Source organism: Aquila chrysaetos, chromosome 6 (assembly GCF_900496995.4).
Source record: "Aquila chrysaetos chrysaetos chromosome 6, bAquChr1.4, whole genome shotgun sequence".
NCBI classification, from domain to species: Eukaryota; Metazoa; Chordata; class Aves; order Accipitriformes; family Accipitridae; genus Aquila; species Aquila chrysaetos.
This window is the reverse complement of record NC_044009.1, coordinates 7,757,032-7,782,691: the sequence shown is the minus strand read 5'-3', so window position 1 is coordinate 7,782,691 and position 25,660 is coordinate 7,757,032. Positions and strand designations below refer to the sequence as shown.

Here is a 25,660-nt window from a genome sequence, read left to right as displayed (position 1 = left end):
GGGCCCTGCCTTCTTTCAGCTAAGGGAAAAAGGAGTTTCTTCTACCCCCTCAGCCCTTCTCCAAGCCACCATGGGCACTGAGTCCCTGAGGAAACAGCCATAGAGTCCCTGTGGTAACAACCTCCAGGCACCCGAGGTACCTCCTGTTTCTGGCACCTTCCACCACACCCAGGTGCCTGCCCAGCCCTGATTGGGTGGGCTACCCACAGGAGGCGGGCCTGCAGCACAGGGAGCCAATGGGAGCACACCCTCTCACCTGAGGAGACCCGGGCTGCTCACAAGAGGCAGTCGGGGGTGCAGCTGTGGGCTGAGGCAGGTTGGTGGTAGCGGTCTGCTTGTTGGGCTTGGCAGACTGTGGTCTGGGTAGGGCTGGTAGTCTCAGTCAGTCAGTCAGTCAGTCAGTCTGTCTGTCTGTCTGTCTGTCTGTGGTGGAGTGGCTGTGGCAGGGTCAGTCAGCCCTGAATTGGGCAGTTAATCAGTCAAGGCAGCCCTAATGTGGGCAGGTAGCCAGTCAGGGCAGCCCTGGTGTGGGCAGTTAGTCAGGGTGGCTGTGGTGTCATGAGTCATCGGAGCAGCCTCGCTGCGGTCAGCCCACACAGAGTGGTGTAGTTTAGTGGTCAGGACAGCTGGCCAGACACAGCACGGTGCTACTCCAGCAGCCCGCGGGGACCCAGCGACCTGCTACAGCCTCGGCAAGGTTAGAACCCTTCTTGCAGTCTGTCCTGAAATTGCCGTCTGCCTCCAGGCAGTGCTCCTGGAGGTGTCTGAGTTTGCTGGTTTGTCAGTTTAGTCCTTTCTGGGCTTTCCTTCCCTTCATGTACTGCTGTGCTCATATATCTGTACAGCCCTGGGCACTACCACAGCCCAAATGTCTGTGCTTTGTAAATACTGCATTTGGTTCAGCCTCTGCTTCTCTCCCCAAAGCACATCACAGGGGCTAGGTTTGCTTTATAATACTCTCCAAGGGCATTCCTCACCAAGTGCTAATATTCATGTGCTCTTCCATCCTTCTCCATCCCTTTTATTTGCACTCACGATCCCACCATGCTGGTGGAGTGCAGGGCAGTTACTGCCATATTTTCCAGCCCTAGCATTTAGGTACTGCTGCGCTCCTGCCTGCCCTTGCAGGCTCTCTTGTCCAGGAAAAACAACAACCATGCGAGCTGGCTCCTGGTCCCATCCAAAAATTTGGCAGGTGTACAACAAACTTACATGACTCTTATTAGCAGGAGATCTGTAGGGAGGGAGGGGCTGGGAGAGTCTCTCCAACAAAAATAATAGAGAGAGACCAGCTGAGTTGTTGTTGGGTTTGTTTCAGAGGAAGCTGAAGGGTTAGGAAAAAATCCCTCTTGCCTTCTTAGCGAGCTGTGTAACTTCATTATCTCTGACTTAGGGAGAGAGCAATGATGGGCAGAAGGAGCCATAGGAGGCACTTTTCACTGAGTGAAGAGTCTGCCCACAAACAAGGTTTCATCCAGATGGACATGTGGATCAATGTCACTGACTTGTAGTCACCCTTGCAGACAATCCAGACCATTTATTTATTTCACGATAGCTCTGCTGGCTTGTGGTGACAGATGATCTCATCCCCAAGGGCTTCCAGACTTCTTTTTCTTTTTTTTTTTTTTTCTTTTTTTTATACTCCTGTTTTATTTTGAGGTACTACTATATTGATGAAAGTACACTTCTTGCCTTCAGTCATTTCCACTTTCTCTCTTTTCCATCTAGTGACAATTTGTAGGTTAAGAAGCAAACTCACCCACCGTTTGTCAACCCACTAGGCATGTAGTCCCCTGTATCTCTATTTCTACCTATGTTCACTGCACACCTGATAAGTGACAGCTACCTTGGAGCAAGGCTGTCTAACTCCAGAACATTTATTAGGATAAATCCCACTTCTCTGTTAAAAGACATCAGCACAGAGCCTACTGGCTCAAGACTATAGCAGGACACGAGTGCTATAAATGCCTCTGTCAATGGCACTTAAAAGTCACAAGGAACCTCAGAGGCACAATTTCATTCGCATACCTGTAATTTATATTTACCCCTTTTGTTACTTACCCCAGTCCTGTTTCTGTCCTCCATGTCTGCCCAGCTCTTTAGGCATCATGCACCAAATATGTAAGGATGTAAGAAGGTCCATATATTATTGGTATATAGCTTCTTAGCCTTTACTGTGCTTTTCACCATCTTTATTTAGGTGTGTACTTTTGCTAGTAAGTTGTATGTATTGCTCCATTTAAATTTATCTGGCCATTTGGACCCAGTAAGTACCAGATGAAAGCATTTGAGTATAATTTCCATCTCAAATTAAAGCTTATGGAACAAGGCTTAGAAAGTGCTAAGAGACCAGTGCTAAATCAGTGCTTTTTAAAGACAAACAAAACAATTAAGTGAGCACCTCTGCACAGTGAGCCGAGGAGGGATGAAGATCAGCAAGGGGACTCAGGCCATGTCTCATGAATATAAAAGCTTTTCTAATAAAGAATAGTTATTCGTGACCTTATTTAGATAGCCTCTGACTCCTCTCAGGCTTTCAGCTTTCGTAGCAGAATTTTGCTGGCAAGTAATGAAGTATTTGTGGTTTTATGTTTTTGTTCTTTTTTTTTTTTTTTTTTTTCCCCCTCTTCATTTGTGTAAATGTCTTTCAAATGTTGGTTTCTCTGCGGTTCTTGGGAGACTTTTTCCAGCCCAGGTTTTTAGGCTCAAGTTGTACTAGATAGCAGCTGAACTTTTGGGTACTGCCCCAGTTTGATCCTATGTACGAAATAACTATTTTTAATGAAAAAAGCAATCCAGATTTTTTGCATGTCAGCCGTGAATTAAGTGGCACTTAACCCTTCACTCAACAGAAGTAATGGTGCAGGAGATAATTACAGAGTAGCCTATGTCTCCATTGGGAAGTATCCAGCATTGGGAGCTGTTCAGGGGCAGGATAACGGATTAAATTGACCGTTTATCTCTTTTGTTATAAAAACTTCTATTTGAATGCGTCAGCAGAGGGTGACATTGTGCAGGTTTGGGAAATACCTTGAGTACCATCAACAAAAACTTTGAAGTCCAAGTGTTTAGAATGGATTAAATTTAAAGAAAGTAAGTTAGGCTTTGTGAAAATTGATAACAAATTAAAAGGAATTATTTTAATGTAGCATTGCTATGGACTAAGAAAATCTTTTAAATCCAAATATCATTATTTCTGTGCCTAAAAATTCTTGTTTTTATAAATACTACTACTTTTTTACATTAAAAAATATGCACCTCTAAGTTTGTACATGTTTTTGATGGAAACTTCAGGTTTTGGAAGAGAACCTCTTCTGTCCTCTGGGAATGAAATTGATCTAAGTGAAATTCTGCAGGAAAATAATACTAGATTGCAGTTATAGTGAAGAAAAATCTGTGCTGTTCCTACAGGTTTTCTAAGACCGGCTATGGACAGTTTTTTTGAACTTAGCTAAAACCGAGTGTGCATGTTTTTGACCCAGCTGCCAAAATGTGTATACACTGGATTTAGCTGGTATTTGCTTGTGGACCAGGCACTACCACGTGCTTTCATGGCTCTGTACGGCACCTACCGCAACAAAGCTCCCATGGAGTCAGCAGCACGAGGCAAAATCTTTAATAGTCAATGTGAGGGGAAGATTGTTCGTAGGTACAAAGGGAGTACTCAGTCTCTGCTGGTTTGAGATTGAGGTGCCTCCACCTAATACTAAGTAGGTGCAGGGCATGCACCACACTTTAAAAGTTTTTCCAGAAATATCAGCATCTCGCGCAGATTGCAGAGACACAGTGTGCAAAGCGCGCCTTTAAAAGACCCAGTCGTGGCCCGCGCAACAAGGTTCAAGGCTTGCTGGAACTTCTTGAGTTATGTCTGTGTGTGTCAGCTGTCCCCGAGCCCAATACCAAACAGGGGACAATACAGACAGATAAGATAATGGATGAGAAGGGAGTGGAAAATCTATCCTGTATTCTGGTGGCATTTCTAATAGTGATAGCGCTGGCAGCATTGGACCGAAAAGCGTATCCATCACAAAGGGCTGGTAAGTCCTCTCCAGCTCCCACTGTGACGCTAAAGCCGGTTGCAAATATCCAGTGCTGGGGCCCCTCGCAGTGGGGAGTGGAACGGTGGCTACGTGACCCGGGGCAGCCCTGCCATTCCCAGAACGGGGCTCGGCTCCTGCTGCTGCCAATTGGATCCCAATGCTTGAATATCCCGGTGGGGTTTCTCCCCACCGAAACCACAGCACACCCGGGGTTAAAATTAATATCCAGGGAGTATGGTCCAGCTCTGTGGCTTGTGTTTTGCTGAGGCTTCAAGTCTAGGTCTGTTGCTTACTCTTCTGACTGTCTTCCTGCATAGTTTATTTTGCATTGTGGAGAGAGTTGTTCTGTTGTTGGCTTGTCTGTTCTGCTGTTTAGAAAATATCCATTAAAACAAATAAACACTCTAGTTTGCAAAGGGCACCTTCATTTTCAAGCCTTTGCTGACTTGCTGGATTTGCTAGATGGCATCTGAATGCTCTGCTTGCTGCTTAGTAGAGGGGTCTGCCTTGTTACTGCTGCTAACAGCTCTGGGGTTGTCCAGTAAACTTGTGCAGCCCAAGAGCTTGTTCTCTCTGGGATTTTTGAAGCATGAAATGGGAATCTTTAGGCATGGAGGAAAGTGTTGAAGTAAGAAGGGCAAGCTAATCAATTACTTGAATAATGTGTTAGAGCTGCAGGTGATATTCAGCAGAGTGATGTCTTGCAAAAAGGTATGTTTTCACCTAACCAGGAGTTTGGGACTTGATACAGGAGTTGTGCAGCCCATCTGGCAAGGTGCAAGGAATCAGACCAAGTAATGAATTTTTTTTGGCATTGTAATCTAAAAAGGATCAACCAGTGGACCCAGCAGCCACCTGGGAGTCAGGACATCCAAATTTTATTTCCAGTATTTACTCATGTGTAAAAATGAATTTCCACCATCTAGTTCCCTCATCTTGTCCTCCTGCCATCATTTGTCCATGTTCGCTTTGGTGCAGGGCAAACCCCCCACCTAACCCTTATTATGGGCTGTAGAAACTACAGAAATACAAATAACAGTTAATACTGTTTCACAGTCTGAAACACAGAGAATCTGGGCAATTCAGACAACTGCATTTTTGAAGTATTTCAAATTTCAGGGGGAGGTAATTTCTTAATTTAGCTAAGCCAACTTACCCTATCCCAAGAGGAAAATCTCCATGCTTGCACCCTGAATGTCCTCAGCGTGCAGAATGCAATTATTTACCAGCTGAAGAAGTATGAATATCAAAAGGTTCATTAAACATTCCAGCTAATTTTCTCTGGTCTGTAAAATTTGGTTGGGAAGAAGGGGTGGATGAAAGGGGTTACGCTTTTGCATGGTCAGTGCTCAGCTTTCAAAACTGTACATGGCGTGGAACTAACTTACATATTACCGGGCTCCTTGAAGGGTAAGTGATTCTCATGTGGGCTCATCAGTAGCTGGAAAAATATTTTTCCTGTGACACTTTGTGCACTTGCTCTGTCCGTTCAAGCTGAGGGTGAGAATTTTTCTTCTTGTAACACATCACTGCTTGGTTTTCAAGTAGGTTTCTTTGCATTTCTGACTTTTTTTTTTCTGAGTGAGAGTTGTTAGTACCTATTTTATTTGCTGATTTTGCTCAGAATCTGTTTTTGTTAGCTGCTAGTGCCAATCCTACATGTAGCTCATGAGATATGTTTCACATGTCCACCACCTTGCTGGCCTGACTGCTGGAAGTCAGCTCATGCCACAGAAGACTGCAGGTGTCTGTGCAGGTCCAGAGAGCTAGGCACACAAATCCGCTCCCTTTTACACAGTAGCAGTCATGGGGGAACCAACAGTTTGACATTAGAGACATCACATCTCTCGACAACACAGTACCAACTCCTGGCTTTCTTGATTTCTGTGACTGGCAAAGGGCACATGGTCAAAACTGAACTAAAGCAAGACCAGAGGCCTCTGGAAAGATCCCAGAGCCATTGACCACATGTGGGAGGGGAATCAAAAAATACAAGGGGTTTTCAATGTCTTCTCAAATCTCAGCTTCATGTTGAAATGAATCTACTTCTTAATGGGAAAAAAAAAATCTAATCAAGTAATTTGAAAACAAAGCAAAGTTTTTAATTTCAGGTCAGCTGAAATGTTTCTACTACCTTAGATTAAAATCTTTTGATCCTTTATTTAACAAAACAACGAAACAACCCAGTCAAACGGAAATTATTTAAGATTATCCTGAAATGCTCTCACCTCTCCGCATTTCGGGGATTTGGCTGTCAAACTGGAAAAGATCTGCACAGTTCTAACCAAAATAGATCTCATGGCAGAAATACCTGTTCCCATCTGTGACTGACAGGCTAAAACATTATTTTCCACATATTCAGTCTCTCCATCTGGTAAGAGCAGAGCTCTGCTGCACACATCCTTCTGGTTTAATGATGGTGGGAAATGTTTTTGACTTTGCTCCTCATCTTGAATTCCTAAACAAGAAGTAGTTGTGAAAGGTTTCAGCTTATGCTGTGGGTCTGTCAGGGCACAGTTGCCTCATAGGATCACAATCCAAGGGGGAAACAGATCATCGCAAGCTCCTGAAAGATCCCTTGTTGCACTTTAAAATACCTAAAGAATGAAGTCATATATCCGGAGAAATACTTGGCAGGTAAAGCCCACAGAATATCATGCACATGTAGTTATCTACCTCCTGAAAAAAACCCTATATCGGGCTGGAGATTTTGAAACCTACTTCTGTCTTGATCGTGGTCTCATGGGACAGTTGTGTCTTGCCTTCATGTTCAGCATGTTGAGCACAGCTCTGCTCTGGTGGTGGGATTGGCCTCCCCCCACCCCTTTAGAGGAATTGGCAACTGAGACTCCAAGTATTTAATTTGGGCAAAATATGTTCTAATTTTACCACAAAAATAAAAATTCAGAGCTGTGATCTGAGTGGAAATGGAGGCTGTGGACATTATGTAGTCTTCAGAGAGCCTAGCTTGGCTCTGAGCTTAACACAGTTCAGTTCTCATGGAGTGAGCTGCCTCTTATTTCAGCTGGGCATGTTCACTCTGGAAGCTAGTGATGGAAAGTGTCAGCAGAGGAAAATATTTTGTAGGCAGCGCTAACAGGCATGAAAGTTCACCAGTACTTCTATCATGATGCTGTGCCTACTCTTCTGGGAAAACATCTTGTTATAGTGTCAGAAGTGGCAAAAAAATTGCTACTGGGCTTCCATGTCCCATCAGCAGAACTAGCACTTCTGTTGCCTGGCTTGTCACTTGGGGCTGGAAGTTTTGCTGGCAGTACAGCTGAGGCTCTGTCACTGATGGATGCCTTTGAGCATCATCATATAATAAACAGCCGTGTGTGAAGAGGTAGTAGTGTATTTGCTCACTTGTGCATACACTACGTCTGCCCTGAAGCAAATGTCTGCCAAACTAGGAGGTAGGATGTAGTATCAAGCAGGTGAGCACAGGTTCTAGTTTGTCTGTTGGGCTCCTGCCCAGTTTGGTTCTCGAAGAGAATCTCTGTCCCAGGACATGTAGTGGAAGCCATCATACAAGCCTGTATGCCTCTTGTCCTTGCTGGTGTTCAAGAATAAAAGCAAAAAGACCCTGAACAGTTACTGAAACAGCAGGTAGCAGATCTGTAATGGTGTCTCTTATTTTGGCTGCCTTGCCCCTAGCTTGTGCTAGCGCAGCCCCCTCACTTGTCGACCTCATCTTGCTCTGAGCCACCTCCTCCCCCCTCTCCACCCCAAGCTTATTTCCCGGCCGCTGGAGGTTTTAATATTCAAGCCGTACCTTCCACATGAGCTGTGCTGAAGAGTTGACATGTCGGAGTTTATTGATATCACATCGGGCTGCGCAGGGCTGTCAGCTGCACATTCAGCCTTTAGCGACCCCCTAAGGTGCGGGCTCTGGCAGCTCTAAAGGAATCTGCACAAAAACGCCTTTTTGTTTTGTCCAAGGTGAGACAATGCGAACAGGGCCCTGCACCAGATGACAGGGCTGATAAAGGACCAAGCGGCGCAGGGATATCTTTCTTTCTTTTCACTCCTTCATTCAATCCTTCTTTCTGTCACTTGCATTCTCTCCTCCCTATACTTTTCTTTCTTCTCTTTCTTCTCCCGGCTCGGCTAGCAGAGAGCAGCAGAGACAAGCAGAGGGGTTCAATTGCAGGCGAATGTCACAGTCCAGCTTCTCAACACATTTCCAGCAGCAGCCGGAGTTGCTGTTGGCCAACTTGACGAGGGAGACGCTCTGCTTGCGGGTCCTTTTCTCCCAGAGCTCTTTACAGTCACGTACTTCGGTGTTTTCTCTGTGGGCTGAAATTAATGTAAAGCTGTGAGTGTTTGTGTGTGTTGGGAGAAAAGTAGGCAGGGGAGGGGCGTAAATACGGAAAGAAAGACAGAGGAGCTGGCAAGAGTACTGTATAGAGAGAGCAGGAAAGCAAGTGGAAGTAGCAGTGAAGCAAGAGAGGATGTGTGTATATATATACATATGTATGTATATATATTGTGTGTATATATAAAAATAAAAAAGCATAAGGACACAGGAAAGGGAAGGAAGCAGAAGAGGGGAGTAAGAATCGGATGTTCTCCAAGGACAACTGCCTTAACGATTTTTGCTGCATCCCTCTGTTTTCACAGACACGGTAGAGGACAAAGTAAAGGAAGTGAAGTGGTTGCTCGTGCCCGCTCTCGCACACCTCTTGGCTTCAGGCAGTCGGTCTGACATTCAGATAAATGAAGCAGGGCTTGCAAACAGCAGGAAGAATGTGTTTCTCATGTGTGGTTAAGTGGTCTCTGGTGCCTCATTCTCACGGGCTGGTTTTTCAGGATTGGGAAAGGTTTATGAGGTTAAATTTGTTTATCTTTCCTGAAAGAGTCTTATATTGAAAGGTCTTTAACTTGATGTATCCAGCCAGGGAGGCCCAGGGCTGGAACAGCAGAGGAACTACAGGACAAGATTAAGGGCCGTTGGCAGAGCTATATAGGGGTTTAGGATGAAAATAAAAGAGGGTGTTGCAAATTGGGATGGAGGAGCAATGATAGAGCTGTGCAGGGACCCCAGGGTAAGAATAGCAAGGCAGCTATCGGCCAAGATTGAGATGTGCTGGCAGAGTATGTGGGGCCCAGAACTGGAACAGAAGGGGTGGCAGTACTTCAAGTACATGAGCAGAGCCATGCTGGGACAAAGCCAGGGGGAGCAGAGGTTGTCACAGACGAGAAACTGTGAAACCTGGATTTGTGTGCCTCACTAGGATGCTAGACATCTGAGATGGCACGTCTGTGCATACATGACGTGCTGATGAACACGTTACACCCAGTGGAATCCAGCCCAGATCTGGAGAAAGGTAACTTTTGCTTAGGTATCACCAGCATCTGAGGCATAGCTATGGTGCTTCTGCTCAGTCAGCTTTGGGAAAATTACTAAGTAAAAAGTACTGGAATAGATTAAGGATGGGGGATTGGGTCTGGGATAGAAGCACACACGTTTCTCAAGATGAGAACCAAGGTATAAGGACAAAACTGCCCAGAGATGCCTGTCATCTGGCTGGGGTCAGTTCTGCGTCTCTCTCCTGTGGATCTGAGTGTTATTTTCACAAAGGTGTTTGAATAGTACAGTGTCTTTTCTATTATGGTATTTGTACCTCTAGGCACCCTCGGAGGGTGGTCGTAATGCACATGGGGAGTAGTTAGATATTGTATTGTGCTCAGAATGAGGAGGCAAAGTGGTGTAACGGGCTCCTGGAGGTTCACCCCCTTACTATTGTGGCTGTGATGTTATGTATGTTGCTGCTAGGGGAAAACAGGCACGGCTGGAGCACAAAGAGTGGGATTACAGCAAGCTGGGCATCACCAGGGTTTCCTTGCATCTCCTTGGCCCCCAGCTGGAGCTTCAACCTGGTCGAGACATGGCATGAACTTAGTGGGTGAAAGTCAGGGACTCAAGCTGAGCACTGGGGAGAGAGGCTGCTTGCTGACTTGGGGCCGTGCCATATTGCTGCCCCAGGCAAGCACTAAGTACCTCTGCCAGGAACAGTGCTGAAACAAAACACAGTACCAAGCTAAATATGTACTCTTAATTTTACCCTTTGGCCAGTCACCTACTGCCTTTTCAACCCCAGGTACCATATACACGCTAGTCTTTGCCTGGATAAAAGGCCTGGCTTCATACGCTGCGGGCCAGGTAACCAAACCTGGGTTAGAGTGACAAAAGACATTGGTTTGCCTGCTTCTTTAACTTGTAAATCAAGGTGGTTAGCAAAGGATCAGATCTCCCATCCTTAATGCTAGCAGGCTTCCAGCATCCTGGGTACCTATGCCCAGTTCTCCTGTGCAGCTCAGACCCTTGAGTGGGATGTGTTTGTACTGCTTCATCAACTTCCCTATGTCTATGAGAAATTGTTTTAAGGGAACTGGAGAGATGAAGCTGAAAAAAGGGAAGAAAGCAAAAAAGGGAAAACTCCAGAGAGCAGACCTTTTCTTCTCCCTGCCTCTTTATTCCCCCTGTATCCCAGCTGGTCGCCCGTTGCTTCCCAATTTTGGGAGCACTATTGATGCCTCTCTAACTACATCGTTTCAATTGAAGTAGAGGAGCCAGCAAGCCCCTGCGGTCCCTCTCGTGCAACCCTCCGCTGGATCCTGCGCCTGCCACAAGCACGCGGCTATGAATATTGAAGTGAAAAAGGGGCCTTTTATGGACTTCACAGATGTGCTGGGGAGTTGGGGCAGGCCTCATTACCTCGGGGTTCTTTAAAAGGCCGAACAAAAGCCAGAAGAAAGAGTGTTAGGGGTGGAGGGGGCAGGGAGGCGAGAACTAGAAAAAAGTTGAAAGAAAAGAAAAGACGACTGGAGTTGATGGATATTCCATCTGTTTATGTTCAGGCCAGTGCTGGGAATTAACAAAGGCTGTTGGAGACGTAGGCTCTCTTTTGCCCTCCCTCCCTCCCTATCTTCCTCCAAATGTTCTGGATGATTTGGTTTTGTTCACTACTCGCAAGAAACAGAATATGTTGTGGGTTTTGTGACCATGTGTCTTTGCGTGGGGGCACTGCAGCTGGTACCTACGCTGCCAGACCCTGATTTGCGTTAGGATTTGCTGGGGCCCTGATGTCTCTTACTACTTTCACATGCAGAGTAGATGGTGCCTCCGGGGCCAGATCCCTCCACCAAGATAAATGAGTACAGCTTCTTGGCTTTTACCAGAGCTGTGCTGGTGTATGTCAGCAAAGGAGTTTGCTTGGTCTGTATGCGTGGCATGGATTATGAAAGGGCATCTGGTTAGGGATGCAATTCCTTCTTCTCTGTGGGCTTGGAAAAGCCTTCATCTAGTTTAGCTTCTAGATTCAAGGCAAAGGTACGTTCCCAACCTGAATGGTGTTACCTGGAATGGATGCAATTGATACAGAGAGGAGTGCAGAGAGAGCTGTTGGATATGTCTTCACTCAGTGCAAGTCCTCATATTGGCAAGAGGCTTTTGGTGATGGATGACTATTCCAAGGAAAACAGGGTGTCTAGCTTTTTCTTTCCAAAATCTTGTAGTGCTCCACTTTGTAGTTCTGCCTATGAACCTGGCTAGAACTGAGCCCAGAAGGCTAAGGTGATTGATCAAGGAGATGGAGGGACTTTTATAGTGGAAAATGGAGGTGAATTTTGGACCTCTGTGCATCCCAAACTGGCACTCTAACCAAAGATAAATTTATATTCTTTTGTTTAGAGGCATGTATGTATTTCACGGCCAAGTGCCAGGTGAGATACTCCTCTATAAAGGTTTTTTCAAAATCCCCAAACCAATCCATGAGTTCAGAGGCAAGTTCTGGCAGACCTGGGAGGAAAGTAAGTTTGGGATGAGTGCTCAGGGAAGTAGGACAGCCAGAACCAGGTAAAACTTAACACGTTGCACCTCCTTTGAGTCTTCAAGCCCAGCATGTGAACATGGGGCTCCTCCTGGGTGAATCTTTGGGATTCAGACCTGGAGAAATCATCAGATCCCTCGTTCCAAGCCAGAACAGGTTGTGTGGTTCTCACCGTGGTTGTCCTGCTGGCCAGCTGTGTCCTGTCACCCACATGTGGGGAGGTGCGCACACTTGGATACCTTTTGCATATGCTCCCTTTTCATCCATTAAACCTCCAGCTTTCCTTTCTTCCTCCTTCCTACAGCTTCTTCTTCCACATGTGATCTCACTCATTGAGTAGAGATCTTGACATGATGAGGGAATTATCCAGCTGTGAAACACCTCTGTCTCACACCCCCCCCTTTCTGTATTCCCCCAAGAAAGACAGACACACACACACACTGTCTCTGCCTCCCTGTTCAAGAGCATCAGCTCCACTGTGAGTATTATTTCCAAGTTGTAAAGCCCATAATGGACATTACCTCAGTCTGTGGTTTGGTTACAGCTGGCCAGTTCAGTGCCTGAATAAAAAAAAAAAAAAAAAAAAAAAAAAAGAAAAATACCCAAACCTTTATCTCCTGAGGCCCCCACACTAATGCTTTGCTGAACACTGCAGTCCCCAGCTGAGCTGTAAATGACTTTTTCATTTTCCTAGGCCTGCTACCCAGTCTGTTTGGTATTCAAGGGCACCCCACCAACAGGCACTATCATTCTGCTTGGGCCGAATTACTTGATTAAAACGCATATCAACTATTATGTGATTCGTTTTCTGCTGCTGCTCCACACCACAGCCCTCTAAACTATGTTAAACTGTAATACAGCTGCGCAGGCACGAGCAAATGCTGGAGAATGGGGAGTTTACAGGTTGGAAAGGGGAGGGAGGGGGAAACCCAAGCTTTATTGTATGTGCTGTGTCAATTATTGGGTTTTTTGTGTCTGGGAATGTGCTTGGACAGGGGAAGGGAGGCGAGAGATGAATTTGAAACACCTTTGTCCCCCTTTGCGGTCCCACCTGCTGTTGAATAGGTTTGGAGGTGAGCAGGGGTTATTCTGTGCACAGATATACACCTCTCTCTCATTGTGAACTCAGGACTTCATAATTTTCCAAGAAGAGAGAGAAAAGGGTGCTCTGGTTTTCACATTGGAAAGAAAAATCAAGGCAATACAATTCTGTGCTTGCAACGCTGCCACTGTGTCGCCCTTCTCTCAGGCTTTTCATAGTCTTGTTTGCATTTTGATGGGTTTTGTTTGCTTTCTGCCAGAGGGAAAGGCAGATGCTAAGAAGTCAGGGAGAGTTTCAGCTCTTGCTTCTGAAGCCATTGACTGCCGGGTCCAGCACAGGGAACATGCTTTGTGAATAAACAGCTGCATCTTGGTGATCCTTGTTCATCCCACATCCTTTTGGGGGAGTAGAAAGTGCAAGGTGTGCAGTCCCACTGTTCCTACTCCACAGATGTACTATAGCTGAGGTCCATGGCAAGGATCTCAGCTATAATATATCTTATTATTTTAGGCCCTCATGACAAGGTACACACAATGGGAGATATTTTCACCTGTGAGATGGGTAACTCCTCACTGTATCGTGGCAACGTGGCTCCATTTATTAAGGCAATGTCAGGCAGCAAAAGCATCATGTGGCAGGTGAAGCCTGCCCTTTTCAAGGTCATTGAGAGATTCTTTAATTGTCCTCCAGCATAAAATAACCTGAAGCTATTTTATGTGCCTGAAGTTCAGGTACACATAGGACTGGAAATATGTGCATGCATATGTTTATGCAGGGGTAGCTGTTGGGGCCACTAAGCACAACAGCTTTGGTGGATGAAGAGCACTGTGAAGAAGGGGGGACCTGGTGTGGGGCTGTAACATGGGGGTGCTCAGATCTTGCTGGTACCCTCAAAGTGAGATTTTCTTACTTCTCTCATGCCGTTAAATCCAAGTTCCTCTGTGGCTGCATTAGCTTCCCAGCCAGTCACCTCCAGATCTGGTTTCGTGGAGCAGGGCCATTGCTCCAGCAGTGTCTGGGTGAGTTTGCTAAAGCCAGTTGCAGCACAAAAGGTGCAGTTATAGCTAAGCCATTCACAAAACCATTCCCTTCCCCCCTCTTCATCTCTCCCCTCCAACACACATTTAATTTTTAGGATGGTGCAGCTGGAAGCAAGAAAGAGCGAGAGAGAGGAAATGAGATGAGAAATACTGAAGGAGAGAATGTGCAGCTCCCCTTTACCCTCTAACAAAATCCGATCCCCACTTTAATGAATGCGTTTTCATGTCTGGTCCTGTCTGCCAATCCTTCCAGACGGCACCAAGGTGCTTCAAGACAAGGCAGCAGGTCCTTGTAGAGCATCAAGGGCTCAGTCTGAGCCTGGAGGGTCTTGTTGTGGCCGATTCCACCTAATCCTGTTGATTAATTTAACTCCAGGGCTAAGAGGTGCCCAGAAGCAGTGAATGGAGGTGGAGAGAAGAAAGGCAGAGGGGGAGGAAGGGAAATAGAGGAGTGAAGGGAACAGGGAGAGGGAGGACACGTCCAGTCCATAATTACGGACCTTTTTTCTTGTTCCTTTCCTCAAGGTCCAGTCCACTTCTATTCCTTTCAAACCCCTCCAGAGAGCTCTGCCCAGCTCTTCCTAATTGTATCCCAACCTGAATCAGCAGCATTATTCAGGAATGTGAGTTTGTGGGCCATAATTTACACATTTCCTCATGCTAGAATGGGTCCCAGGACAAGTCTGGGCTTATATTTGTCACCTTTCCTATGCCATCCTGTGCACGCACCTGCACACGTACCCTGGCTGCAGTCATTTCCATGGGGACAAAGAACTGTTTCGGTTTATTCAGCTTTCCCCAGCTCATCCTCCCTGAAGATGTGGGACTTGACATTGGTCCACGCAAACCTTCAGCAAGTCCGTTCATGTGGTCATCTCTCCCGCCTTGCACGAGCCGTGTTGTATCTCTGCTCCAAGAAGGTGCCTGTACATTTGAATAGCCCCCTCTGAGCAGAGGGAGGACCTTATGAGTTTTCACACTGGCAAACATGCTTTCATTCCCATAACGAAGCCTATGTCTCTTTATCTCTAAGAGTATTGCACAGCAGAGAGATCTGAGCAGTTTGGGTTTTTTTTTTTCTGAGCTACAGAGCAGTTATGCTAAATAATAAAGGTGGAATCACTCTTAAATAAAATATAGTGGGATCAGTGTCTGTGTCCTGTAATACACTTTTCTCTTAATTTTCCCTTTTCTCTGACTTGTCCTGCTGTGAGATTTTTCCTTCCATTCACCTCTCCATTCTGTTCTTTTCTGTCAATCTTTAGCCAGTATGATATCCTAGGGGAGCTGTGTATCAGACAGCTAGCTGTTTCCCATCCTTCATCACAAGTGATTGGTAAGCCACACAAGAAGCTGCTGCTAGATGTTTCTCCACCTTCGTATTTACAGGGTGTTCATCGCTGTCTGTGCTGAGTAAGTGTAAAATGCTACCAGCACATGCTAATGATTATTTCTACGGCAATAGCCCTGTTGTGCTGGAGGCTGCAAACTGGGCTTCACCCCCTGCTCGTGCTGCTGGCAGTGCTACGCATCCATTTTTCACACAGGGATGTGTCGCAAAAAATGAAGTGTTCAAGTTTTGGATGAATCTCCCTGGACTTGCCTAGCGAGGGACTCTCCTTGAGTTACTCCTGCAGCTTTGTAAAACTTATTATTGCACAGAACCTTTGCGCAATTCATGGAAATGGTTTGTCCAGCAGATTTCAGCTGTTTAGGAATGGAACAGACCTGTTAGATCCTTGAGTTGCATCTTAGGCAGGTAAGGAAGAATGTCCCCTGATAATAGGGGATGCATTAGATAATAGGCTCATACTGCAGTCTGCCTCAGCTGAAAGACTTTTCTATATTATTTAATGAATCTGTGTCTGACAGCAGCAGCTGCATTGTACTAAGACCAGCTGGTTCCAGACATACCCTGGGATTTTTCTTGCTCTCTTGGTTTCATCTTTGTAGTCGGGTTGTTGGAGCCTTGGACTTGGCACAAGGAGCTGTGGCTTCTTTTCCCAGCTTTGCTCCTGACTCACAGGGTGACTGTAGGTGGGTGACTTCCGCCATCCCTGCCACGGTTGTAAAATGGAGATAATGCCAGTCGGGAACTGTTTGGAGACTTGTGGATAGAAAGTGTTACGTCAGTTTATGTGGCAAAGTTTGGCGCTCTATCCTTTTAACCCTGTAGCCAGCATGATAGCCAGCACAGTTGCCAGTGCCACTGTGAGTAGGACAGATTGTTTCTCATGAAAATCAGTTGTCCTCTCCCAAAACTTTGTCGCCAAATCAGGTATCCTTAATTAGGAGCATAAAGCTACTGAAGAAAGTTTGTCTGTTTTTCCTTCCAGACTTTTGCAGCAAAAAGTGAGCAAAGTGAAGTGTGGGAGATGAAACTTGTTACAGATCCTTTTCTAGACTTTTTTTTCCTCACTTGGGGAGATACTGGATCCCAGGTTTGTTGTATACTATGTAACCAGTGGGACAAAGCAAGTGGATGAGCTGTAGGTAGATGTTATAGCATATCAAGCAGTCAAGAGAAGAGTTAGCTCTTAAAAAGTAATTTTGACATTGCTGTCACCATAGTATTTGCCAAGCAGGTTGGGGCTTTGTTGCACCAAATGACAATTCCTGTGCTAAAGAACTCACAGGCTGAAAGTTGCTACTAAGCATGCATACTAACTATGCAGAAATGCGTATTTACTATAAAGAAATATGCTCAGCTGCAGAGTTAAATGACATTTAACTTATCATATTTTCCTTCCCCTTCCTCACGCTGGCCCTCTCACATCCTGGACTAAAACACACCTCCAATCCTTATTTTTTTCATACCAAGTATTTCCAGAAAAGATACTAACTAATTAAACCAATAATAGTCAGTGACTTAAGTGATTACCTTAAAGAAATTTACTGTATGTGATAGGTTTCCAGATGTGCTTTTGCACAGCATGGTACTCCAAGGTCCAGATGTGCTTCTACCTGCCCTGAATCATCTGGGACCCAGATGTTGAGGGCTGTTATTTTCAAGTACAGATGTTCCTTTTACACCACTTGAGACTCCAGACCTTCCCTGAAAATGGACATAACCAAAAAGCTAGTTTAGTAACAAATTTCTGCCATGTACAGTGAAACTGTCTTTAATGTGTGGGACAGGTGCTGTTCCTCTGAAGTCAGCAGTGAATTTCTTACTGACTTCAGTGAGAAATAAAGTCTTCTTGATTTAAAAGATGAACATGTGTAAAGACCCTGTGTATTGGTAAGCCAGAGCTAGAAGAAGGTAAAACCTCTTAAGGTGATGTGTTTGCTCCCAAAACAAGCCCCCCCCTCCTCTGCACCAGAGTTTCTCTGACTCCAGTGCAAATGTAGTTAGCCGAGTTCTGACACGGCATCCTCCCTGTGAAGCCCCAAGACATAAAAGCATTTTTGTATTGCAGCAAGCTGAATGCAATGGCATTTTGTGGTGATCTCAGTATAAACAAGTGAGCTCCGATGGGATATTTGCCTCATACTCCTCAAACTGCCGCCACTCTCGAGCAGCTGTTGGGGAAGTCACAGCTGCCGTTCCCAGCTCTGAAAAGAAAAAGGCAGATTTTTGGATGATGATAGTATAGGAGCTGAACAAAAAGAGAAGACTGAAAAACACTATTAGTAACTTTAGGGAACTTTATCATCAAGATGAGCATACGTAAGTCCTGCTTTAATACTAAATTAGCAAAGTTTTACTCAAAAGAAAAAACATTTCTCTGTGAGCACAGTGTTTAAGCAGATTCTGGCTCTCAGTCTGCCTGTGCATTTTTTCTGAAAGATAGCAGTCGAGCTTGGTAGGGGAAAAAAAAAACGAGTGCACATTTAATGAGTCTCCTATTTTCATGACAGAGAAGGAAAAGGTAACAGAGGCCAGATTTCTCACCTAGCTGAAAGGTTTCATATATCATAATTCTTCCTTCTCTGCTGCCATGAACCAGTGGCACATTTTTCACTGTCCCAAAGGCAGACATAAAGTTTTGGCCTGGCTGAGATCCTCCATACATCAACATTTGCACCACAGGGAACTGATAACCTGCACATCGCAAATCTTTGAAACCCAAGCTTTGCTCCATGAGAGGCCTCTGGCAAACACTAGAGACACAGATAATGCTGTTCTTGGTGTGTCCCCTCTAAAATCCACCGAGTCTGACTGTAGACTTGGTGAATATCAATGTAGTGCCTCCTGCTTTATCTCCGGACAAAAAAAAAAGAGCAAAACTGGGCTTACTTATTCCAGCTATACTTACTCAGGTTTGATAAGGGCCTCAGGAGGCAATAGATGTGGTCCAGGGCTCAAGGCAGGGAGAAGGGAAAGGCAGAGGTCCGGGGCAAATGAAGGAAGTAGGTGACCAATTAGGCACTGGGAAAGGACTTTCATGGCATCTTAATGCTGTAGGAGTCTGGCCTTGTGCAAAACTCCTGCTGAAACTTGGAAAGTAAGAGAAGAAGAACTGTATCTTGTGGGCAGCCCAACCCAGAGGTGAAGCTGAGTTGGAAAGGTTTCTCCCAGCTGTAAAAATTGCTAATATTTATTTTTTTTCTTCTTGAAGTGGTTTAAAAAAATTGAAATCTCAAACACCGATACTTGACAAAACACAAGAGGAAATCAAGCTGCACAAGTCAAAGCATCGTGTATTGAATTTTTTTACGTGCTCATTTCAGCTTCTACATCTTTTCAATGTAAAATGTGCAACTCTGAAACAGTCATTTATAATAAAAAATGGAAATTTATTGAAATAAGTCAACAGCTGGAAGTTCTTTCACTGTAACAATTTCAGTAGTGGACTTTGAACCATCCCTTTCCTGCAAACAGTTCTGATTTTGATAGGTGCGCTTTTTACAATGTGGGGAAAAAAATAATATCAGGAAACTACAGAAACAGTAGAAAACTGGTGGATGTATTGTACTTGGACAAAGTATTTGTTTCGATGGACACCATCACAGTAGAACTGGGTTTACTTTGCTGGGCTGCTTAACTCTTCCAACAGCCTTTCTCCCTATGGCTTTTTAACCACGCAAGCCTCATCTCCCATTTCTTTCGCACCCCAGGTAACAGGCTGGACGAAGGCTCTGACGTTGAATCCGAACCAGACCTGCCTTTGAAACGCAAGCAACGCCGCAGTCGAACCACTTTCACCGCTGAGCAGCTGGAGGAGCTGGAGAAGGCCTTCGAGAGAACCCACTACCCAGACATCTACACACGAGAGGAGCTAGCTCAGAGAACCAAGCTCACCGAAGCCCGAGTTCAGGTAAGGACTAGATCCAGTGCATGGCGAGTCAGCCTGGTGGCACAGCTTCTTGTTTACTTTGGGGAAGGAGACAGTAGGGTTGGGGATGAGGGTGTTGAAAGGTAGTAATGTGGACGCACTTCTTCTCTGGAGCCACATCCACAAGGATCTGAGACTTAAATCCAGTCTGCAGATTCCCACGTTCCCATGGATTTGCAGATATGCCATTTGGATTTGGCCCGTTGCAGAGGTACCAGCTGGAGGGTTTCCATCCAGGTTGGGACCAGGAGCCAAACTTTCCCTAACTTGGCAAGGCATTTAGCTCTCTGTTTTCTGTTGGAGGAAATTCCTCCATTTGCCTAGAAGGAAGCAGTGTGTGTGTATGTTTGTATTTGGTGTTTTAGGAGAAATCACACCATTTACCAACCTTGCCCGGGGGAACAGATCATATTTTGCAAAGTTTGCAAGTTCTGTGTGTGAATTTTCATAAAACTTTTTTTCCCCTGATCTCCAGAGAGCAAAAAAAGGGCGGGGGGAGGGAAGAAGAGGGGAGGAGCAGGAAGGGAGGGTTTGGAGCCAGGGGACTCTGACATCTACACGATTAATAGCCCTTGTGGGAACTCCACACAGAGACCCTTATGTCTTCCAGATAAAGGCTGGGTCAGCAGTGTGTGCAAACACGCAGAGGGATAAGGAGTGTGAACAGATCGGGGGGTATAATAGAGTCCCTTGGGGAAAGGGAAGGAAAGGGGGAGGGATTGGGGATTGTGCTGGGTTAAAGAAGTGAAATGGAGACCCCAGCAGTCCGTCCTCCGTGTGGCCAGTGCGATTAGGTTTCAGGCTAAGCACAGGGGTCTCTGTGCACGCAGCCGAGGGTTGAATTGCGGGCACTGAGAGAGGAGGGAAAGAGTACACCCGGCTTGTGACAGGGAAAGTGTCAGTCAATTAACCAGCTCCTCTGAAACAAAACAGGCTTTTTTTTGTTCTGCGGTTCTCAGGATAATGAGCTTGATGTGCTCACTCAGAAGGCAAAACTGCCAAAAGTTTTTGCTGTTTTCCCCCAGCTGTCTGGGAATGGACATTTCTCCCCACACCTGGGACGTTTGCTGGTTAAGGACTTTTCCCATTAGCCTTCTTTCCCAAAGAAGTGTTAAGCTAGCCACAGCACTGCAGTGGATGCCCTCTCACCTCCCTCCAGCTTTCCCTTGAGAGGCACTGGATTTTCCTGAATCCATCATCCCTCAGGATTTGGCTATGGAGTCTGCAAAAAGAATATCTAGCAACTTTAAACTGATTCTAGTTTTGATCTTAACCAAAAGACGGTGCCAGAGTGTTCAACAGTAATAGTGTTAATTTGCTAGCCATGTATGTTCATAGATAGATGGAGCCTGGGAAAGTGGCTAATTAAGGTGACTAACCTACCAAAAGTTGGAATGTGTGAATTCTCCCATTTTTGTTTTGCATATTCTGTTTCTAATTGCTCTTACATGTGTAGATGGACATAAGATGTTAAAAGGGGAATAAAAATAGATGTTTCTGTGGCAAACAGACTGAAAAAAAAGGAGTTTCAAGGGAGAACAGAGTTTAGGTAATACCTTTTTATGGGCTAAGAGAAACCTGCGTTGCATCAGCCATGATGAGGGCATGTTGGGGAGGAAGGGAAAAGCCCTGAAGTGCCAGAGCGTGCAAAAACCAGAGGCAGGTTTTCTCTTTTTCCAAGGAGCTCTGACCTCACTGTGACAAGGCTGGGAGAAAGGAGGGAGGTGAAAGCAGAGAAAGGGAAAGCTAAATAAATAAATAAAGAGAACCTTTCCCTCGTCTCAAGCTGTGATCTTCGAATCCCCTTACTTGCTCCCAGGCAGCTTGTGTGGAGGTTCCTGCCAGGGCTCTAGTAGCAGCTGTTCTCCGAGGCACATTCCTGATGGCTTTCTCATTCCGACATCCTGGCAGAGTCAGCTTCTTCCCACCACTTTTAAGCCTGCCGCCCCTTGTAAAATTTTCTGGATATCAGAGCAGATCTTTTACTGGCTCTCGGGATCTACAAACATTAGTCAATCAAGTTCTTGTGGAAAAAAAAAAAAAAGCCACACACATCCACACATGTACCCATCCAGCAGGGAATCTTCTACCACCTTATAGTCTTACTCGTGTCTCAACAGAGTTTTTAAGGCCAAGAGATGTGCTTTGGATTAAAGAAGGCTGTAATAACAGTAGGGCCAACTGAGATCAGGGTTTCTGAGTGCTAAGGGCCATGCCAACACCTACCCATCTATCTTGTCCCCAAAAGCTTATCATGATAACATGTAAAATGGGACACAGATGAATGAAAATTATTTTGTGACCCATAGTCACAAAAGAGACTTGAGAGCAGCCTTCGCTGCTCCTCAGTGTCTGGACCTTGCTTCATTCATCTTCTGGATCTCAGTGCCACTTGTCTGCTGTGCAGCTGTGGCTGGACAATCCCCAGATCACACCCAAGTCTCTGAATCACAGCTCAGGTGTTGCTATCAGTCTTTCTTACTGTATATTGCTGCACTAGAAACCCATTTAGATAATCACTCTACAAGCACTGAACTAGAATAAGAGGGCCTGTCTATCTCTTTGCTTCTTTCTCCTCCTCATGTCTCTTTGCTTTACCATGTGAAAGGTGAACTTGCCTAAGTCTCATTCGTTCTCTCTGATACCTGAGTATTCACGTACCATAATCTCTTCCACGTAAAAAGCTGATAGCTCTGTTAAACTTTATTGGCAGGCCTCAGAGTCTGGCTGATCACGCAGCTGTCCAGCTAAGTGGAAGTCTGACACGTTGACAGCTAATAAAATTCACAAGCTGAACAACAAGAGGGAGTGGTGGAGGGGAGGAGTTCCAAGCTCCGGTTTCTCACCTGCTAGGAAGATCATGAGAGGGTGAGCAATATTTTTGCAAGGTCACTGCAGAGTTTGTGTGGTTGAGACGCAGGATTCCAGCATTCAGACTTTAACACACCCAAAGGTACGAGCCATTAAAAGGTTAGTACCAAACTGAGCATAGCCAGGGACAAGACTGCCATGGATTTCCAGAAGGATCAGGATTACAGTGCCAAATCCATGCCCAGTGAGGCCACCAGTGGAAATTCCCACTGACTTGTTTTTGTTACAAGGCGATGTCTTGACTCATATGTCCACACTAATTGTCCAGTACTGAACAAATTCTTGCCCTTCTGCAAGCTCCTATTTCCACCCTTCCAGAAAATAAGCTGTTGAATGCCAAGCGTTCATGGATTTAAAAATTAAGTCTAATAGCTAAGCAATTCACTTAGCTAATTTAATGGAAGCTTTGATTTTGATCTTGAATGTATTTTGGGTTTTTACACCAGTTTTTGCAATTATCAAACTGATGATGTCAAAGTTTTTATATGGAAAAAAGCCCTAAACAGGATTCTGTGATAATTTTGAAACTTTTCTCCCTGGCATTTCTAGAGAAGGGACATTTTTCAGAACAACCCCTTTTTTCATAAACAGTTTATCTTTGTCAGTACAGTGTTTTTCAATAGGAAAATAGTTTTGTCAAGGAATTCTTGTCTAGCTGTAGAAATGACTTCTCAAAGCAATGCTAATGTCAAAAGAGACACCAGGTACATCAGTCATGGGTCTAGGGAGTTGAAACTAATCCTTCTATATGATCCTGTTTGTGGATCTGTTTGCCCAAATGTGTTCCATTTTTAAGGCTTTTTACCAACAAACCCCAGTGCTTATTTCCGTTTTTTACTTGAACAATACCAACAGAAAGAAATATAAGGTAAACCAAAGCAGTGCATATGCCCAAATTGTCCTCAGGTCAGCACCACAATCCCAAGTCACTTAGAAATTTGTGCACTGAAAATGTTTTTCACAAATAGACTTTGGTGCATAGGTAGTAGTAGTCCATCTCCATTTTCCCTGGTGGTATAATGAGTCAGATGTGACAGGCTTCAAAGTATTATCTCAAAAAGATTTCCCAGAAATCTACCAAAATTGTTCCCAAAAAATAGATGGCAGCTTTTGCTTCTCAGCATCACCTGCGAATGATTCAGATGGTCATACCACAGGCAGCTGGGTACAAGCATGCATACCACTAGCAAGTACATTAATCCCAGTTCCTATGGTCTGGGGAGTGGGTGCTTTCTGGAAATAAATAAGAAGCGTGAAAGGGTGGGTGCGTCATGATGCTGATGTCTGTTATTAATCCCCAGGAAATTCCATGCACTGAGAAACCTTTATTTCAATAACAAAATTAAACTAGACAGCAGGAGTCGCAACCCAGTGCTTTATTGATCATTTTTATGATGGATACCATTGTGGTTTCTGCCTGGGAGAAAATGGATGTTTCGTTTAATAAAAAGGCTCAGAGCAATTCTGCCTCTGAAATCTTGGTGCATTTCTAGGCTACTCACATAATATGTATTTTACGACACAGTTTCAAACTGTAGTAAACAAACAGCCATATTCTAGATCGTGCTGCAGCGGCTCAGACATGCCAAATGGAGCACACTGAAAAGAAATTCCATTCAATTTTGCTTGAACTTTTTCACAAAGCAATTCTGTTCTCAGTGCGAAGAAGCTGAAAACCACCCTTTACCAGCAGTACTCTGCAGTCTAGTTTCCAGAAGAAACATGGATTTCTCAGGAACTTCTCAAATATATCTGTTGCGTGCTAGTGGGGACCCCAGTGCTCTTTCACCAGCTGTCACTGTGGTCAAAGGTCTACCCTGTTCCTTGAGATGGTGCTTTCTGAAGAGGAAGGTATTATACAAGGGGGCGATATGGTGGTAAGCAGGTCTCCCCCAGCTCTGAGTATTAACTGGAGTCATGCAAAGCTGCTGGAACCTAATGCTGTTTGCTGGTGTTTTGCTTCCCAAACTCTTTGACATGTGTCCAAACTGGCTCTTCTGAGGCAATCCCCCTCCCTTAAAGGTCAGCTGAGAATGTTTTCTTTCTTCCTGAGGGTCCGACTAGTTTACATTTCTTGTGAAGAGGGCTGCGATGAGGTTATGACACAACAGCTGCCCTGTGTTTTTGGCAGCAGCCGGGGCACTGAGAGGCTGTGCAGAGGAGCCGGCAGTTGGGGCTCTCTTTGGCAGAGGCTGGCTTGGCATGCTCGTTTTCCACGGCACGGGGCCAGCTGCGCTCTCGCACACCAGAGCATCTAGATAGACGGCCCACGACGAGAACAGCCCCTGGCACTGCGGCAGCTGGTCCGTGAGAACCGTGGTGGCACTGCCGGTGCGTGTGCCCAGGCACGTTGAGAGACCAGCGGTGCGATGCCAAGCAGCATCCAGCTCCCGGGAGAGGTCAGGGTGAGGGTAGCGTGCTGTTCCAGCCAGCTTTAAAGAAGCGGCTCTGCAAGGTAAAGCCAGTGAGGGCTGAATGCAGCCGAGATGGTGAGGAGGGCCCAGATGCTTCCCTGTCGTGTCTTGTGGAGATCTTGCTGTGGAAGGATGCTGCTAGTGAGAGAGAGAGGTTGATTACAGTCTTGTAACATTACTTTCTGTCTTCTTAGTGAATCGGTGCTCAATGTCTCACAGCATTGCTGGTGTTCTTTCACATCTCTCCAGCCTGAATTAGAAACAGAGATGCAATTGGATTAAAGGAAAGAGTAACCCATTGCATACTTGCTCCGGCTAATATGCTCCAAATAAGTCCTCAGTCTACCTACTAGTCACATTAAAAAATAACCAAAAACAAACTATAAAGTAAATTACCAGGTATCCAAACTGCAGTAGCAAGTCTTTTTCTACCGGAACTTTAGAAAAGCCAGAGACGATCTCTTAAAATTGCAAGCACATCCTATGCCTGTATCTAAGGGTTTGCTTAGAAAAGCATCAGCACTTTTGGTATTTGTAGTAGAATTACAGTAACCAGCCCCCTTGGAAATAGAAAAGTCCCACTGACGGGGGACGTAGTCCCAGCTATGTAAGCCTGAGGGCACCTTGCTGGAGAGAGTCAGCACTATTTCATGAAGTATATTATACTTCACTGAAGATGAAAATGATAAGCCTAATCCTGTAGTCCTTCTGGCAAAGCATTGGTTGAAATCAACAGGAATGAATATAAACTTCAGGATTTGCAGCATAATTTGACAAGACCAGCTTGTTTTGTATGTGTGGGGCAGGGAATCTGTATGAAACAAATAGAGAGATTTCTGTCAGAAAGTGCTCCTTTGAACTTGCTGGCTTCTCTGTTCAGTTCAGTAAAACATGATTTTTAGATAAAATTGTGGATTTTTGTGTTGAGATGCAAAACCTGGAACTGACTTTTTGATGGTTTGTCCTATTCTGCTTTTCTTGGTCTGCTTTGGACCAAGGAGCAGAACTGCCAGCCTCACGGTCACAAGCTGAAAAAGGGATCCCCTGAACAATGTGGTAATGATTTGATTTCCTTACAAAGGACAGAGGGCCCAGAGGCCAAAGCAATGAACGAGATCCCAGTTCCTTGGATGAAGCGG

General features: G+C 45.2%; 1 protein-coding gene across 4 annotated transcripts in view; it reads left to right on the top strand.

Moving 5' to 3' along the window:
- The window catches only part of PAX7 (paired box 7), a 102,038-nt gene that overhangs the window by 31,380 nt on the left and 44,998 nt on the right, over positions 1-25,660 (top strand). For all 4 annotated transcript variants that reach the window (XM_030018021.1, XM_030018022.1, XM_030018019.1 and 1 more), the window contains exon 5: positions 19,019-19,218. In XM_030018021.1, coding sequence (XP_029873881.1) covers positions 19,019-19,218 — 200 coding nt within the window. The remainder of the gene's footprint in view (positions 1-19,018; positions 19,219-25,660) is intronic.